At 41.3% G+C, this 16,266-nt stretch overlaps 1 protein-coding gene across 2 annotated transcripts in view; it reads right to left on the minus strand.

Moving 5' to 3' along the window:
* ARHGEF28 (Rho guanine nucleotide exchange factor 28) overlaps nt 1-6,622 on the minus strand; it is a 150,257-nt gene extending 143,635 nt beyond the window's left edge. Inside the window, exon 1 of one of the 2 annotated variants that reach the window (XM_087715652.1) lies at nt 6,512-6,622. In XM_087715652.1, the coding sequence (XP_087571778.1) occupies nt 6,512-6,518 (7 nt within the window). In that variant the 5' untranslated portion in view covers nt 6,519-6,622. The remainder of the gene's footprint in view (nt 1-6,511) is intronic. The other variant, XM_087715653.1, reaches the window with a different exon arrangement.
* Between the last annotated feature and the right edge of the window lie 9,644 nt (nt 6,623-16,266).

The following is a 16,266-nucleotide window of genomic DNA, read 5'->3' on the forward strand; positions in this document are numbered from 1 at the left end:
ATGGCACAGGCCTACCAGCAGCTTCCCGTAGACGACGATGCGGCTACAGCCCAGACCATCGTCACCCACCGCGGGGCCTTCCGTTGCCGCCGCCTACAATTCGGCGTCTCGGTCGCCCCTGGGATTTTCCAGAGCCTCATGGAGCGGCTGCTCCATGGGCTCCCAGGCGTCGTTCCCTACTTCGACGACGTCCTGGTCGCAGCCCCCAGTCACTCAGAACTCCTGAAAACACTGCGGGAGGTCCTCACACGTTTTAGGGAGGCAGGACTGAAATTAAAGCGCAGCAAATGCGAAATTGCTGTTCCTAAAGTCGAATTCTTGGGGTTCCTCATTGATGCACAAGGCATCCACCCCACTCCTTCCAAAGTTGCCGCCATCAAAAACGCACCCGCACCCACCTCTAGGGCGGAATTACAGGCCTTCCTGGGGCTTTTAAACTTCTACGCCCCTTTTATCCCCCACAAGGCGTCACTAGCTGAGCCGCTACACCGACTACTGGACCGGTCAGCGGCCTGGAAATGGGGTAGCCGTGAAGCACACGCGTTCGCGGCTATAAAGGATATTTTAACTTCATCGGCAGTCCTAATCCAGTACAGCGATAGGATGCCTCTAATTCTGACTTGCGACGCCTCCCCCTATGGCGTAGGGGCGGTTCTGAGCCACATCCTCCCGAACGGCTCAGAAGCCCCCATAGCTTTCTATTCCCGGACACTCTCCTCCACGGAGCGGAACTACAGCCAAATCGATAAAGAGGCCCTGGCTGCAGTTTCCGGCATTAAGCGGTTCCATGACTACCTCTACGGTAGGAATTTCACCCTGGTCACGGATCACAAGCCCCTCCTGGGGCTACTGGCGGGCGACAAGCCAACTCCCCCCATTTTGTCCCCCCGCATGACTCGGTGGACGGAGTTCCTAACAGCGTATTCGTATACGCTGTTATACCGTCCGGGCAAACAGCTAGGGCACGCAGACGCTCTAAGCCGTTGCCCTCTGCCAGAGACGGACACAGCCCACGTGCCCGCGCTCTCTGTTCTGTCCATCGCCGAATCCGACCTCCCCGTCTCGGCCGCGGACGTTGCAGCCTGCACAAAGGCTGACCCCGTCCTATCTCAGGTTGCTTCATGGGTTTTGAGGGGGTGGCCCACGGAAAAGGTAGCGGAAGAATTCCGTCCATTTAAAGTGCGACAAGCCGAACTCGCCCTTCACGGGGGGTGTCTTGTCTGGGGGGATAGGGTAGTGATCCCCACAGCCCTGCGGGCACGAATCCTGCCTGCACTCCATAAAAACCACCCAGGCATAGCGCGAATGAAAGCGTTAGCCCGTAGCTATGTGTGGTGGCCCTTGCTAGATTCCGAAATCGCAGATTATGTAGGCCGATGTAGAATATGCCAAAATTCTAGGCCGAATCCCCCCACAGCCGCTCCTCGCGAGTGGGAAATCCCTAGAGGCCCATGGTCCCGTTTACATATTGATTTCGCCGGTCCCTTTCACGGCCGAAACTTTATGATAGTGGTAGATGCTTACTCTAAGTGGGTGGAGCTGGTAATCATGACCTCCACCACAGCGGAGAGTACAGTGAGGGCCCTGCGTAAGATGTTCGCTACCCATGGGTTACCGGATGTGATAGTTTCCGATAACGGGCCCCAGTTTACCTCCACCACGTTCCAAGAATTCCTGGCCGAGCAAGGAATCAGACACGCGGCCACAGCCCCCTATCACCCAGCTAGTAATGGCCGGGCGGAGCGCGCAGTTCGCTCAGCGAAAGAAGCCTTGGGCCGCATGGGCCAGGGCGACTGGCAAGAAAGAGTGGCGGCTTACCTCTTGAGCCAGCACTCCATACCCTGCCCAACGACTAATAAAAGTCCCGCGGAGCTCTTGATGGGTAGGAGATTGCGAACACCCCTAGACAGACTCCATCCACTTTACGCAGGGGATCTGCCGAGCAACCTGGGGGCCCTCCCTTCCCACGCGTTTAAGTTAGGGGATCCTGTATGGGCCCGTTCTTTTTCTGGGGATCCACGGTGGGTTCCCGCAACCATCACAGCCCTGACTGGCCCCTGTTCCTTCAGGGTCGGCCTGGCCGACGGAATACAATGGAGGCGCCACGTGGACCAATTAAGGCGTCGTCTTCCCGCGGAAACAGACGGCCCAAGTCCCCCAGACACCCGCTCTCAGCCGGAGCCACCTTCGTTGACTCTTTTCCCTACGGACCGTTTCCAACCGGGGAACGGGAGACAAGCCGATGCGAACTTTCCGAACAGGCGCACCTCACCCGGCTATTCCCTTCCTCGAACCCCTTATCGAGACTCTGAACCTACACCCCTACCGGACTGCACGGAGCCGCTACCGGACACTCCGGCCGCCACAGAAACACCGCCCCGGACAGATGGACTTCGGGCACGGGGCCCGGGGCCAGCGCTCTCTCACGGGACCGCACCGCAGGTTCACCGCCCCACCACAGACACGCCTCCGCCGGCGGCTTCCCCCCCGTCGACGGCCGCCGGGGAGCCACGAAGATCGGGACGAGAACGCCACCGTCCCGCCTACCTACAAGACTATGTTTGCCCTTCCTAAAGGAACTCTTTGACTGGGGGGGGAGGGGTGTTGAATACTAGCGCGGGAAATACGAACGCGTGTATAAAGGACTCCTTTCCTGATTAGTTCCCGGGCGGAGCCGGTTCAATCTTCACCCTGATTGGTCGAGCTACTCGACGCCCCATTGGCTCCTCGTTCAAACCCGGGGGTATAAATGTTTGGCGCGAACCACGCCACGTTGAATCGCAGTTTACTATGAGCTGAATAAAGTCACTTCCTCATACTTCTTGTCGCGTCCTTCCCTTCGCTCCAAGATACAAAAGTATACTTTTATTAAACATAGCCCTCTTCTCCCAAGTCATGTTTTCCTCATTATTGTCCAGCTTTATCAACTTTAATCATTATTTTCATTGTCCACGTCTATAACTTTTCCAAACCCCAAGGCATTCTTTCAGGAACAGGGTAACCTAACCAATATATAATATTCTATCTATATATCACTGCATATGCATAGATATGTACACAAAGAAACATATTCACTTATAGCATTATGATACTATTATTTTAATTTCTAGTCTTTTTTTCTAATATTTTTCCATATTGCTGGATCATTTTTCATCGCAGAGATGATTGCTTTTAATTAGTTTGGAACACAATCCTAAAATCTCTTTTATAGTAGTTACAGCCACTTTGTGTCACTATCAGCAATTCTCACAGGATTGTTGTGGCGAAAATGTGAAGAAGAAAGAGTACGAAGTAAATGTGCCATCTTGAGTTATTAATTAAAAAGGTAGAATAAAAATTAAATAAAACCTTTCACTGGTTACTTTGTGACATTGTCCCTATTTCCTACCACTATATTTATTTCCATTTCCAATTTTATCTTTATTTTTTTCAACATTTCTTCTAGGGTTAAATTATGCTTCTCAGGGTCAGCACACTAGGCCTCACTTCATGCAAGCAGACTCTCTGGGGAATCCTTTAGCCACATTTTATCATAATTACAACAGAAGATTACATTAAGCATCTCAAATTATTCTAGTTTCTGTCTTCTAAAACTAAGTATTTGAGGGAGATATTTTTACTTCCAAAACTTTCACTAATCCGTATAGAAACTCAAGTTTTATCAAACAAACAGGACTCAAATTTAAATAGCATTTACAAGCCAACAAAGAACAGCACTCTTGGTCCACTTTGGGAGAAAAGGGAAAGACTTGATGAGCAGGTTATGCATTTAAAAGATCTTTTTACTGAGGGAATTCGGTTTGATGTTTTCCTCCATCACCTTCACTGCCAAGTACAGTGGCAGTAATTCCCATTTACACGTTAATACTGTAACATCATCTTACCCTTAAAATGGCAAGGCTGAGTGAACAGATGCCGAGAGAATTTACATAGCATTTAAGTAATGAAGCTCTAAAGCTATAGACTATATGCAATAGTTTTATGCAGCTAATTCCTTTAAAAAGCATGCAACCTTATTCTATCACTTGCTTTGTTCCATCCACGGACAATCTGGTTCAGATATTTCTATTTTGGTTAAAAAATATCTCAAATCACTGAGCAAATCCCAGTCTGTCTAGGAGGTTCTCCCAAATGTTCAACTATATGCATTATTTTTTTATTTGATGTTTATTTGGTTAAAACTTATTTTATTGCATTTAATTGTTGTAAATCTTCCTGAAATCAGTTTATAGCAGAGACAAGACAAGGAAGATTTATTTTCTTCAACAAGCACATAGACTTGCTAATAAAGGTTCATTGCTGCCCCTCTTCTAGGTATTTTTAAAACAAAGCCATTATTTTATTAATACAGCTTGCATATAATCTGAAGCAATGAACACATTTTGCATTCCCTACTTCTTTAGAAAGGCAGAGCACAAAATGCACCATAACTCATATCTCCACCATGAGTGCAAAAGTCCAGCTAAAGATACAATTTCTTCCCTTCCAATTAAATGTGGAAGGACACTTATTCACTCACATACCATTAATTTCAGCAGATGTTTAAAAAAAAAAGGAGCCACAGTCCTTCAAAAGACCTACTTGATGGACCTCACTATGAGAATACTCTGGAGCAAATTTTAAGTGGAAAAAAAACAAGACCACTTGGTCACTCACACAGAGCTGTTATCAGCAATCGTGGACTCTACTGAATTTCTATATTGATTGCTTACCGTAATTCTTATACATGTGGGAATGAAATTGCCAATATTCTCCAAACTGGAGAAGAGCAAATCCAAATGCAATATGAGGCTTCCTGAAAACAGGTGATTTTTCTGTGCTTCTTCATCAGGGCAATTAAATGATGCAACCACACATACATGAAACAAAGCAGATGCTAATCAGCAAGGTGCAAGCCCATAGCAGTGACTCATATGGGGTTATAGTAAGCCTTCTTCTGGGGAGCTGAAACACCTCTATGTTTTTGCATTGAGATAATGGATCACTCACTGACACCTGACACAAAGAAATAGCAGGAGCAATCACCCTACCAGATAAGATAAGAGAACTAAGTATAACCAGCAGTAAAATATACAACTTCTTTTATGTTACTGGAGTCTTTATTTTCCCTACAACAAATAACAAAACAATTTGAAGAATTATAAGCTTCTACTGAAGGTCAGCCATGAGGATATGACAAAAACGCTGCAGTTTAGAACTGTTTCATTTTGTTCATTTGTTTGTTGTATTTTTATACCAGCACCCTATGCAAAATCGTTTACATTAATACCGTATGTCACGGTAACAAGAAAAGGTAGTAAATTATGCTAAGAAAACTTTATAAAATGTATTTAACAAACTTAAACATTTGGTTTCCCCCACAGTGCAGGTTGACAAATGAAAACTGCATCCCACAGGGCTGAAGTCCTCACAATAAATGCCTTTAGAAATCAAGGAGGATGTGGCAAAAGGGATCAGTTCTGATTTTCTAACAAATATGACACAATGCAGCAGGGAAATAGGGAATTGGTTTACAATGTATAGTTTCCTTTTGTCCTTTTAAAAGTTTGTTGTATTTCAACTGATTGCACTATAAAAATAATGAAACCTACCTTGGTCCTCTTTTTTTTTTAAGTCAGCGGTTTCCAAACATGAACTGATTTTCAGCTATGCCTAAGGCAGATAGCATAGGTGAAACAGGCATGAATTTCATTGTGAAATCAAGTTTAACATGTTTTAGGGCACCAGTGCAGACAAGTCCTAAATCAGACCTATTCTATTACATTTCAATTAAGGACTTGCTCTTGTGCTAAAGGTAGAAAATGGCTGCTGTAACACAAGCCTCTGAGTCACACAGAGCTCCTTACTGGGAAATACGGAAAAGTAAACATTGTTACCCGGTGTGGTTTAAATAATAACAATACCGCTTCTGCTTGAGATGGGTAACATTGTGAGATCTGCCTCTTAAAGAAATTCATAGAAATGTATGTAAGACTTGCACAAAACTTTTCTCTGTGGCCAAAATGGAAAAGTAATGTTTTTCAGGCCACACAGAAAACCTTGTTTGCAAATGCAAATCCCGCTAGCCTACAACAATACGGTTGGTCTAAACTTGATAAAAGAGCTTTGTTCCCTTTGCCCCGGGTTTCCAGGTTCAATATGGTACCCAATCTTAAGACCGCACGAAGTCAAAGCAGGCAACTAAGCCCTTCGTCTAATTGTGGGAAGAGCCTCCCCCTCCCTCAAAGACGCCAGGTGAGCCTTTTTCAGAAGCGCTTTCGCACAATAGCCAGACCTGCACCTGCTGGATCAGTGTTATTCGAAGCAAAGTTTTTCTTTCACCAAAGAAAAGTTGGAAGAAGGTTTCAAGGCGGAATATGGATAAATCGCCCATCGGTTAAAAAGGAAAGGCAGGAGCCTTCCTGCATCCCAACGAACCTCTCCTTCGCTCCACTCTCCCCCCCCCCCTCCAAGCAGGATTCCCGGTTCTATGAGAAAACGGAGCCACATTTCGCCGCACCGACGACGTTACCTGTCATTTCGAAGCGCTCCCGGTGCGGAGCCGGGGCCGCAGCGCTTCGCCAGCCCCGCAAAACCAAGTAGCGCGCGCCCTCGGAGTCCACGGCTGCCTGGCTCCGTCGCCGGCTGCTGCTCTCGGGGGCTCCCGGTTGCCTGGCGGGGCGGAGCTTCCCACTCAGAGACTTGTTGCTACTGAGAGCAAGCAAAGCCGCCCCAAGCGGTGAAAAGGAGTGGCTGGGCCGGCCGCTCCTTTGACGACTCGCCCGTTCGGTCTCTGGCGTGTGAAAGAGTCCTCGCTTCTCCACGGGGAGCCGGCGTTCCGTGGAAGCTTCGCCGGAGAGGGAGGAAGCGAGCGACCTCCAGCGGATCCCGGCGGGTAGAGAGTGGGACCAGATGCGGATCTACTCCGCCGGGAACCGCCAAAAATCGAGGTCGCGCTTGTCTAAAGATTGCGGTCGAAAAAGATGGGGAAACCGGAATGGAGACGTTTTTCCTAGGCCCTATTCTGACGATGGAACCAGCATACAGAGCCCGATGCAGAAGGACTAATTTAATTAGTTGAGACTATTTGTCCATTATGTTAATCTAAAATGTAGCTAGTTTATGACTTGGGAGTTGTATGGATTCAGTTTGTTGGACTGATAGGATAGGATAGGATTCTTTATTAGACGCACAAGGAATTTGGTGCATATGCTCTCACTGTACATAAAAGGAAAAATACATTCATCAAGAATCATAAGATACAACACTTAGTGATAGTCACAGGTTAATAATAAGCAATCAAATCATACTAGGAAACAAACAGAATTCTGGGCCTGAGTGCTAGTGTTGTATATACTAAGAGCCAATTTATAATGGTCATATTTCTTGTTGAAAAAAAATTAAAATGAATCAGTTAAAATGTAGAAAAGAATTTAAGTTTTAAGTCCCCACTATACCATGGAGCTACATTTGCTTTTTTTCCCTGATTCCTGATTTAGTGAACAAAAAAGAACAAAATTAAAGAGTTTCCTGGATGTAACAAGAAAAAATGGGAAGTTGATTACTTTTATGTATCTGAGCATTCAATCTTAAAGTTGTGTTCCTTCCTCTCACTCCCTACATATTGGTTCTACATATTGAAATTAATTGTGTTGATTAGGGCAATGAACAGTGCCTTCTTTTTTAGCCTTTTTTTTTTAAGTGCACACATTTTGATAGATTATTTAATCAAAATTGCACAAGAATAAAGATACAAAAAGCAATGTAGAGATGAAACAACTAAAAAAACGAGTAGACAATGCAAGACTTTGGGACAAGGTTCTGAGTAAATTAGTCTTTTAATAGTAGTAAAGAGCTTTAAAGTTTCTTGCCACCAGATAGAATTTGCTACATACCTACTGTAGTTAATCTTTTGTATAAAACTGCCCTGGACCTATTACACAAAATGGGGGGAAAGGAGATGCCAGGAAAGAATCAGAAAAAAAAACTAATTTGGCTCCATATCTCCTAAATACTCCATAACATCCTTTGGACAGAAAGAGGTTTATATTTTAGGAATGGTGGGAGAGAAAATCACATTGAATATCATTATGCAGATAATAAATTTAATACATAAATTCCCAAAATGAAGTTAAATTCTCAGTAATATTAGAAGATTATCCTTGGTGCTCTCTGAGCTTGGTTGTTTTTTTGCATCTTAGTGCTCAAGAATAAGTGTTCAAAACAACTAACACCTAAATAGTTTCTGGGTTGTTCTGTTGACTGAGGCAGATACTGCTGCCAAATAATTCCAATGCCACATAACAGGCAAAAATTGTTCGTTCTCGGGATTGCAAGAACTAACACAGATTGTATAACATGCAAGATTTTCATGGTAAAGCTTTGCTACCACTCTGGTGTAATAATAACACAGATGAAACTTCTGTAACAAATCACATATTTTGGACACTTTGAACCTCCTCCCCAACTTGGCTTTCAGAATAATTTATGAATTAAACTTATTAGCCTTTTTACTATTAAAGCAAATAAGTCACAAGAGGATGTTTAAATATCTTCCTCATTATGAAAATGACTGTCTTGGGTGCTTACTATTGATTTAGCAATTCTAATCAGAGATACTAATGAAATAATATAAATTATACTTGGAAGGAAATTCAAATTAGGCAAACCTAGTAGATGTTTTGTGACACTCTAAACAATTCATTGCATATATATTTCATACATAGACAGAATAACAGAGTTGGGAAGGCACCTTGGAGGTCTTCTAGTCCAATCCCCTACTCAAGAAGGAAACCCTATATACTATTTCAGACAAATGGTTGTCCACTCTCTTCTTAAAAACCTCCAGTGTTGGAACATTCACAACTTCTAGAGGGAAGTCGTTCCACTGGTGAATTATTCTCACTGTAAGAACATTTCTTCTTAGTTCTAGAATGGTTCTGTCCTTGATTAATTTCCATTCATTAATTCTTCTTCTGCCTTCAGATGCTTTGGATAATAAGTTGACCATGTCTTCTTTGTGGCAACACCCTAGATATTGGAACATTGTTATGATGTCAGTCCTAATCCTTCTTTTCATTAAACTAGACATAGTTAATTCCTGCAACCTTTTCATTTGTTTTAGCCACCAGTCCATAAGAGATTTGGGCAACAACCTCACTTATATGGAATGATATCGTAAACTGGCAGCTAAATATACTCTTGGCTGCAGTAAGAAAAAGACATTATTTCTTTTTAGTTTAAGTAAATAGTTTTATAATTTGATTTACTGCTGAGATGAACACTGAAGGTATTAATAAGTTGGAACCATACTTTTGGAAAGAGCAATTTAGACCTTAAGATCCAAATGTTTATTCAGTGCAAAAGTTAAAATTAAAGCATCTCAAAAATATGGTTGCTTGGCCTCTGTTTAAGCAGATTCTGTGAAGGAAAGTTTAGCATATCTTTCTGAGTATACTGTTGAACTGATAGGATTTTTTTTCTGAAATTAAAAATTATCTGAATAGATTAATTGGCTGAAAGTAACAAAATGAAATGTAGCAGAAACATGGGCCGTGATCACTTATTAGGAAACAAAAATTCAATCAGACACACAGGATGAGGGATGGAATAAGAATGGAATGGAATATCTGGAAGAGTCCTTGGAAGTCTTCTAGTCCAACCCCCTGCTCAGGCAGGAAACCATATACCAGGCCTGTCAAACTGGTGGCCCGCAGGCCGGATGTGTCACATGCAGGTGTACAGGTGTATGTCACATGTAGGACATGTGTTTATCCGAAGCATGTTTGTAAAATCACCCTTCTAAAAAGCTGTATCACCATCTATAATGTGTGCTATTTGCAAATTTAATGTGAGTCCTTCTACTTATTGGCTAAGGTGTCACCAAACATGAATATAATAAACCTGATTTGAGCTTTGGGAGTCAAAATCTCTCCCCAGTTTGATGAGGAATGCAGAGTACAACTGTAAGCATAGATATCTCTTTATTTGTCATGGCACTCAGTACAAAATAGAACATATAATGTAAAATATTGACAAGTGTATGCTGCTACTAAAATCAATTAATAATTTAAAACTTGGCCAAAGAGGTATGTAAAAGAAATACACTGCAATATTTGTGTGAAGGTTAGTTTCATGTAAAACAATTACTGACCATAGCTAAATCATTGATAACAAAAACATTCTGAATACTGTACATTGTTAGCTCAGTTGGAATACTGTACACTGTTGGGCTGCAGTCAGATGGTGCCAAAATCAAATAAATATATTAAATAAATAATAATAAATACTGAGATTAAAAATGTTGTCAAAGGTTTTTTTTTAGTACAGAACAACTGAATTTTCAGAGCAATGAAGAAGTTAAATATAATCACCTGTGTCCTTGAAACAAGATTACAGGGGGGGATTTTTTTTCCCCAGTAGGGATGTTAATTAATGTCCTATTCCAGTGATGGCGAACCTATGGCACGTGTGCTACAGATGGTACACGGAACCCTATTTGCAGGCATGCAAGCCATCAGCTCCAGGGCGAATGCATGCACCAGCCAGCTGATTTTCGGCCTTTTGGAGCCTGGGGAGGGCAAAAATTCCCCCCTTGCATGGGGTGGCTGGGTGTTGTGTGCAAATGGGGAGGTGCATGCATGTGCAGAAATCACATGTGAATGCGCAGATGGGCAGGGTGCATTGCCTTGTGGGTGTGAGCACGCACACGTGCGCTATCGCACATGCACGCACAATTTTGGCACACCTTTACAAAAAGGTTCGCCATCAATATCCTAGTCTCAGGAAAAACGTTCACAATATCATGTTCAGATTTCCCAAAAATTATATTTCTTTCCTTGAGTTAAATGGCATTGAGCATGCAACTTGTTAGACCCTTGAGCAGTTGAAATGTCTGCTCAAGCTTTCATCTGTATGGAAGGGTGAGATATTAAAACTTTCCTGGATAAAAAGGCTACATGCAACAAGAATCGCAACCACAATATTCTCATTTGCTCCCCCAAAGAAACAATAAGATAATTTGACCTTTATTTCCATGAACTTAAAGTCATGTAGATTATTTCCTTTCCTCTACCACCTAAGACCTCTTACATGTGGCTACAAGCATCACCATCTTCAACCATAAGTGGCACTTTCACAGAACTCAAAAGTGTCCTATCTCTCTCTCTCCTTTTTGCCTTATCCTCTGGTCCGTAAATGGGGGAATACTAAAAATGTTCAACTTGTGTATGTTATTGTACTTTTTATTGTTATTTTTAGCCCTAAAATATTTCAATTTCTTTTTCAATTGAACTGTACAGTCCATGTTATATTATTGGTGGGAAAATTCTGAAGTGTTTTTATCTTAGTCTGATTTTTTTTACTTCTCAAAAACCTGGCATTTTAATAGGAGTGTGTAGACTTTTTATATCCACTGTATATGAAGATTGGTTTCAAGAAGATAACAGGGTGGGGGAGCAGGTCTTAAATTATATACCTTTTTTGGATTAGTTGAGCCATTACTTATATAACTTTAGCTTGTTAAAGGTATCATGAATAGCATAGCATAGCATAGCATAGCATAGCATAGCATAGCATAGCATAGCATAGCATAGAATAGAAATCTTTATTGGCCATGTTTGATTGGACACACAAGGAATTTATCTTTGGTGCATAAGCTCTCAGTGTACATAAAAGAAAAGATACATTTGTCACGAATCATAAGGTACAACACTTAATGATAGTCATAGGGTACAAATAAGCAATCAAATCATATTAGGAAATGATCAATATAAATCATAAGGATACAAGCAATAAGTTACGGTCATACAGTCGTAAGTGGGTGGAGATGGGTGATAGGATCGCTGAGAAAATTTATAGTAATAGTAATGCAGACTTAGTAAATAGTTTGACAGTGTTGAGGGAATTATTTATTTAGCAATGATGGCATTTGGAGAAAAACTGTCCTTGTGTCTAGTTGTTCTCGTGTGTAGTGCTCTATAGCCTCGTTTTGAGGGTAGGAGTTGAAACAATTTATGTCCAGGGTGTGAAGGGTCAGTGGATATTTTCACAGCCCTCTTTTTGACTCGTGCAATATACAGGTCCTCAATGGAAGGCAGGTTGGTAGTAATTGTTTTTTCTGCAGGGTGAAAGAAGGGTAAAAGAATAGATCTCACTTAGAATTGGTTACTAGTCCTTGGACTATTAAAACACATTAATCAATTGCACTTAAATAAGCCAGTCAGAATGCCACCAAAGTCAAACAATAGATGTCTGTTTAAGATACTGGAAGTAGTGGGCGGGACTATGTTAAGAAATAAGACTATTGTAACATATTTTTTTGGTCAGTTTCTGGTTTCAGGGCATTCAATGTCCAGTTTTTGTCATGGCGACTCTCTCCCCATCAACAATATTGTCTCATGCTGAAAGCAATAACCTTGTGAGTCATAACATTTGTTCAACAAGTAAAAATATTTCAGCGAAGTATACATAACTTCTCTGAACAGCTACTCAGAGTGAGGAAGCTTACAGGTAAATTACTAAACTTTGTTTGCTTATTTCATTCCTAAGCTGCAGCACTGGACCAGCCAGCATTCCCAGTGACCCTGGAGGGATCTTGTGTTTCTTATCTTTCACTGAAACTGTGTGGGTTGTGTTTCACGACCATGTCTGTGTCACTATGCAATGTTGCGGGGGAGAAGGTGGGGGGAAGAAAAAGTCTAACTAGTCTCCTGACATTTCTTTTCATACCTTCATGTAAGGGAACATTTTGTGAGTTAATATTGAATAAATTCAACATTCAATAAATTCAATGAAAATAAGTACATATCATAAGGTCTCTGTTGAGGCTGTAACAGGATAGCATCAAACACGAACTCATCTTAAAATGGAATTTATCACTGCAGTAGCTGTCATCAGGTTACTGGCAGACGAACGAAACACTGCATACTTAGCTGTGAATATTCTATTACAGCAGAAAAACTTAACTGCAAGGATGTAAACTTCATTTTTCCCATTTACAAGGATGGTAGAAAATAAGCGAATTCCCTCAGACTTGATTGTTCATTGAACTGTATAAGATTTGGCCCTTTATCATCTGAAATTATGGACTGACTGCTGCATCTATATAAATATACCTCTGAATTATCTCTGAGGATTGTGGGGTTTTTTGTCAATTTAAAGCGGATCCGGCGCTCAGGGTGCTTAGATCTGGCCTGCCCTGGAAACAGAAAAAGGATCAGCCTGTGGTGCCCCTGTCAGCAAAAATGGGCTCCGAGCTCCATTTTCGGCTGCAATTGTCTCCTGCAACCCTCTGCCAGCAGAAACAGAGCTGGGGAGCCCATTTTCGCCAGCAGAGCGCTCAGGACACCACAGGCACCCCCGATACAAGTGATGTCTAGCTGACCAAGCTCACCCAGGCCCCCCAAGGTCAAACACAACCCTGATGTGGCTCTCAATGACATTGAGTTTGACACCCCTTATTTAAAGTTTAAAACATCTTAAAGTGTTTTGAGTAGAATTACTAGGTCACAGCATACAGAATAGCTTAATCTGGATAACAAACTTGTACTTAATAATTATTTTGGACAACAGTTCCCATTAGTCAGATGCATTATGACCAACACCTCTGGAAATGACCAGGTTGATGGAAGGTCTGCAATTTTAGAATTTTAGAAATTCAACTAACAGATATACAGCATTCTGACCTAGTAAGTATTCTTATTTACTAAACAGATATCTCCAGCCCTACAATTCTGAAGTTACTAATTTGAAGTGCAGTGTAAGAGTGGGTCCTTCAAATCCTGCTGGGCTGTCTCATTATGGTGGTGATATGTTCCTGGAAAGAATGAGCAAAGGATGCTGAGTTTATATAATCCCTACTGGGGTTACCTTAGGCATGAGGGTCACCTGGGCAGGCACCAATATTGGACAAGAATGAAATAAAAAGAACTTTGAGGCAGATGATTACTTTAATGACAATGGCAAAAGCATAATTTCATATTGCATGGGAGACGTCGGTTGTAAACCATTCTGGTATTCTACCAAGAGTAATAAGTAGTTAATATAAAGTAACTGATGATATAATGTTGAACGTATCAGGTCAGAAAGTACTCAACATGCTAAGGTGGCGCAGTGGTTAAATGCAGCACTGCAGGCTACTGCTAGATCAGCAGGTCAGCGGTTCAAATCTCACCGGCTCAGGGTTGACTCAGCCTTCCATCCTTCCGAGGTGGGTAAAATGAGGACCCAGATTGTTGGGGGCAATATGCTGACTCTCTGTAAACCGCTTAGAGAGGCCTGAAAGGCCTATGAAGCGGTATATAAGTCTACTGCTATTGCTATTGCTATTACCAATGATGATTTGAGACATGACTAAAGTGTACAAGATAACTACTGTTGCCTTAACAGAAAATCCAAAGATAGTAAGATAGAATAGATAGATGGACTGTAATAAGTGAAATGAACCTTAAGTATTAGAAGGTAAAGTTAAATAATCTCTCAGTCATTACAACATGAAAAGGCTACAATAATTGATGGAATATGTCCGGAAATCTATCAAGCAGCAAAATAAAAAATTTGTAAAGGTTCTAACCAAACTCCTAGTGAATCTGGAGAATGATGCAGTAATCAGTCATTTGACAGACATTAATACCAATAAAAAAGACTTAAAAGAATATGCAAACTGTTGCGCAATATCCTTAAATTACAATGCTAGACAAATAATGTTTAGGATCATCTAACACAATTAGAGCCCAACATAGAAAAGGAGATGCTAAATTTTCAAGATGGCTTTACAAAAGCTGAGGAATAAGAAACATTATACTGACATATACTGGATAACTTAAAAAGACAAAGAATGCTAATAAATCAGTATGTGTTTCATTAATTACAGAAAGCTCTTCCACTGTTCAACTGTAAAATGGGAAATCCCAGGATATCTTGTTGTCATGGAAAACCTATACACAGGTTAAAAAAAACCATATAGATGAAAATATAGTGATATGAATTGCTATGTCAGCAAAGGAGTGAGAGTAAAGGAACTAGGTTCATTTAGGTTAACAAAGAGTGAAGGGTCAAATGATGCAGTCTGCCAATACTTGAAGGTCTGCCACAGAGAAGCAAGTGTTGATTTATTTTTCACAGCATTTGATGGTAGGATAAAAAGTAATGGATGGAAGCTTGTCAGAGGGAGATCCAACTTGGAAATATAAATTTCCTGATAGAACTATTAAGCAAGGGAAGAATTTGCCTCCCAGATTTGTGGGTCCTCCATTGCTGAAGGTTTTCAGGAAAAGGTTACATAGGGCGTTGGACTACAAGACCTCCAAGATCCCTTTCAGTCCTGTGATTCTATGAGACAAAGCTTTCCCCTTAAGTTATTTAACATATATGATGGATCTATATTGAAGGAAACTAGATTGAAAGATGAGTGTGATTTTAAAACAGGAAAGAACATCTATGTCGTGCTGGTAAGTCTTCTCTGATAATTGGAAATGTAAATGACTTACAAATTGTAGCATTAAAGTCAAGAAACATGGTGAAAAAAATGGGATTAACACTAAAAAGGCCATGTTAATGATAGCAAGAACATAACGGTTGATAGCTTCTGTTTTTAAGAATTATCAACAGGAAAAGAACCAGCAGTCAAGTAGTACGCTACAGACTAGCATTTGGTTGAGTAGCAGTGAAGGCCTTGGAAGATATTCGGTGCTATGATATTTCTGTTGTCTAACAAAGATCGTAATCATGCAGACAATGGTTTTCTCTTGACAATTTATGGAAGGAAAAAGTTGTACTTTTAAGAAGCAAGATGGAAATCATATTGATGATTTTGAACTTTGACATCAGAGAAGACTCATGAAAATACCACGCATAGCCAAGAATACAAACAAATGGCTTATCCAACAAATCAACCCAGTTTTCACTTGAAGCATAAATGTCCTGGCTCGAATTACCACAAGTTTAGCTTTCTTGAGAAGTATGTAAAGCTGGGAAAGGTGGAAGGAAAGAAGAAGAAAAAACCAGGATGACCAGCAGCAAAATGAATGGACTTAATTATAGTAGCAGTGAGTGCACCATTGGAAGACTTGAAGGACTAGGCTGGAAACATATGGATTACTAAGCGACTGCTTGATGACACAGTCTATCAGTAGTAGTTAAGATTAAACATGCATTCTTTGCAATTAGAAATAATAATCAGACAATCCCACATTGTCCAATAATAATTTGCTACTTGGATTAGATTCCTAAATAATCCTAGTTGTTGGCTGACAACATGCTCTTATTTAGATGTGAAGGAGGGAAAAA

Source organism: Thamnophis sirtalis, unplaced genomic scaffold, assembly GCF_051295495.1.
Source record: "Thamnophis sirtalis isolate CommonGarterSnake01/CBP01778 unplaced genomic scaffold, rThaSir2_p1.2 scaffold_5, whole genome shotgun sequence".
Taxonomy (NCBI): domain Eukaryota; kingdom Metazoa; phylum Chordata; class Lepidosauria; order Squamata; family Natricidae; genus Thamnophis; species Thamnophis sirtalis.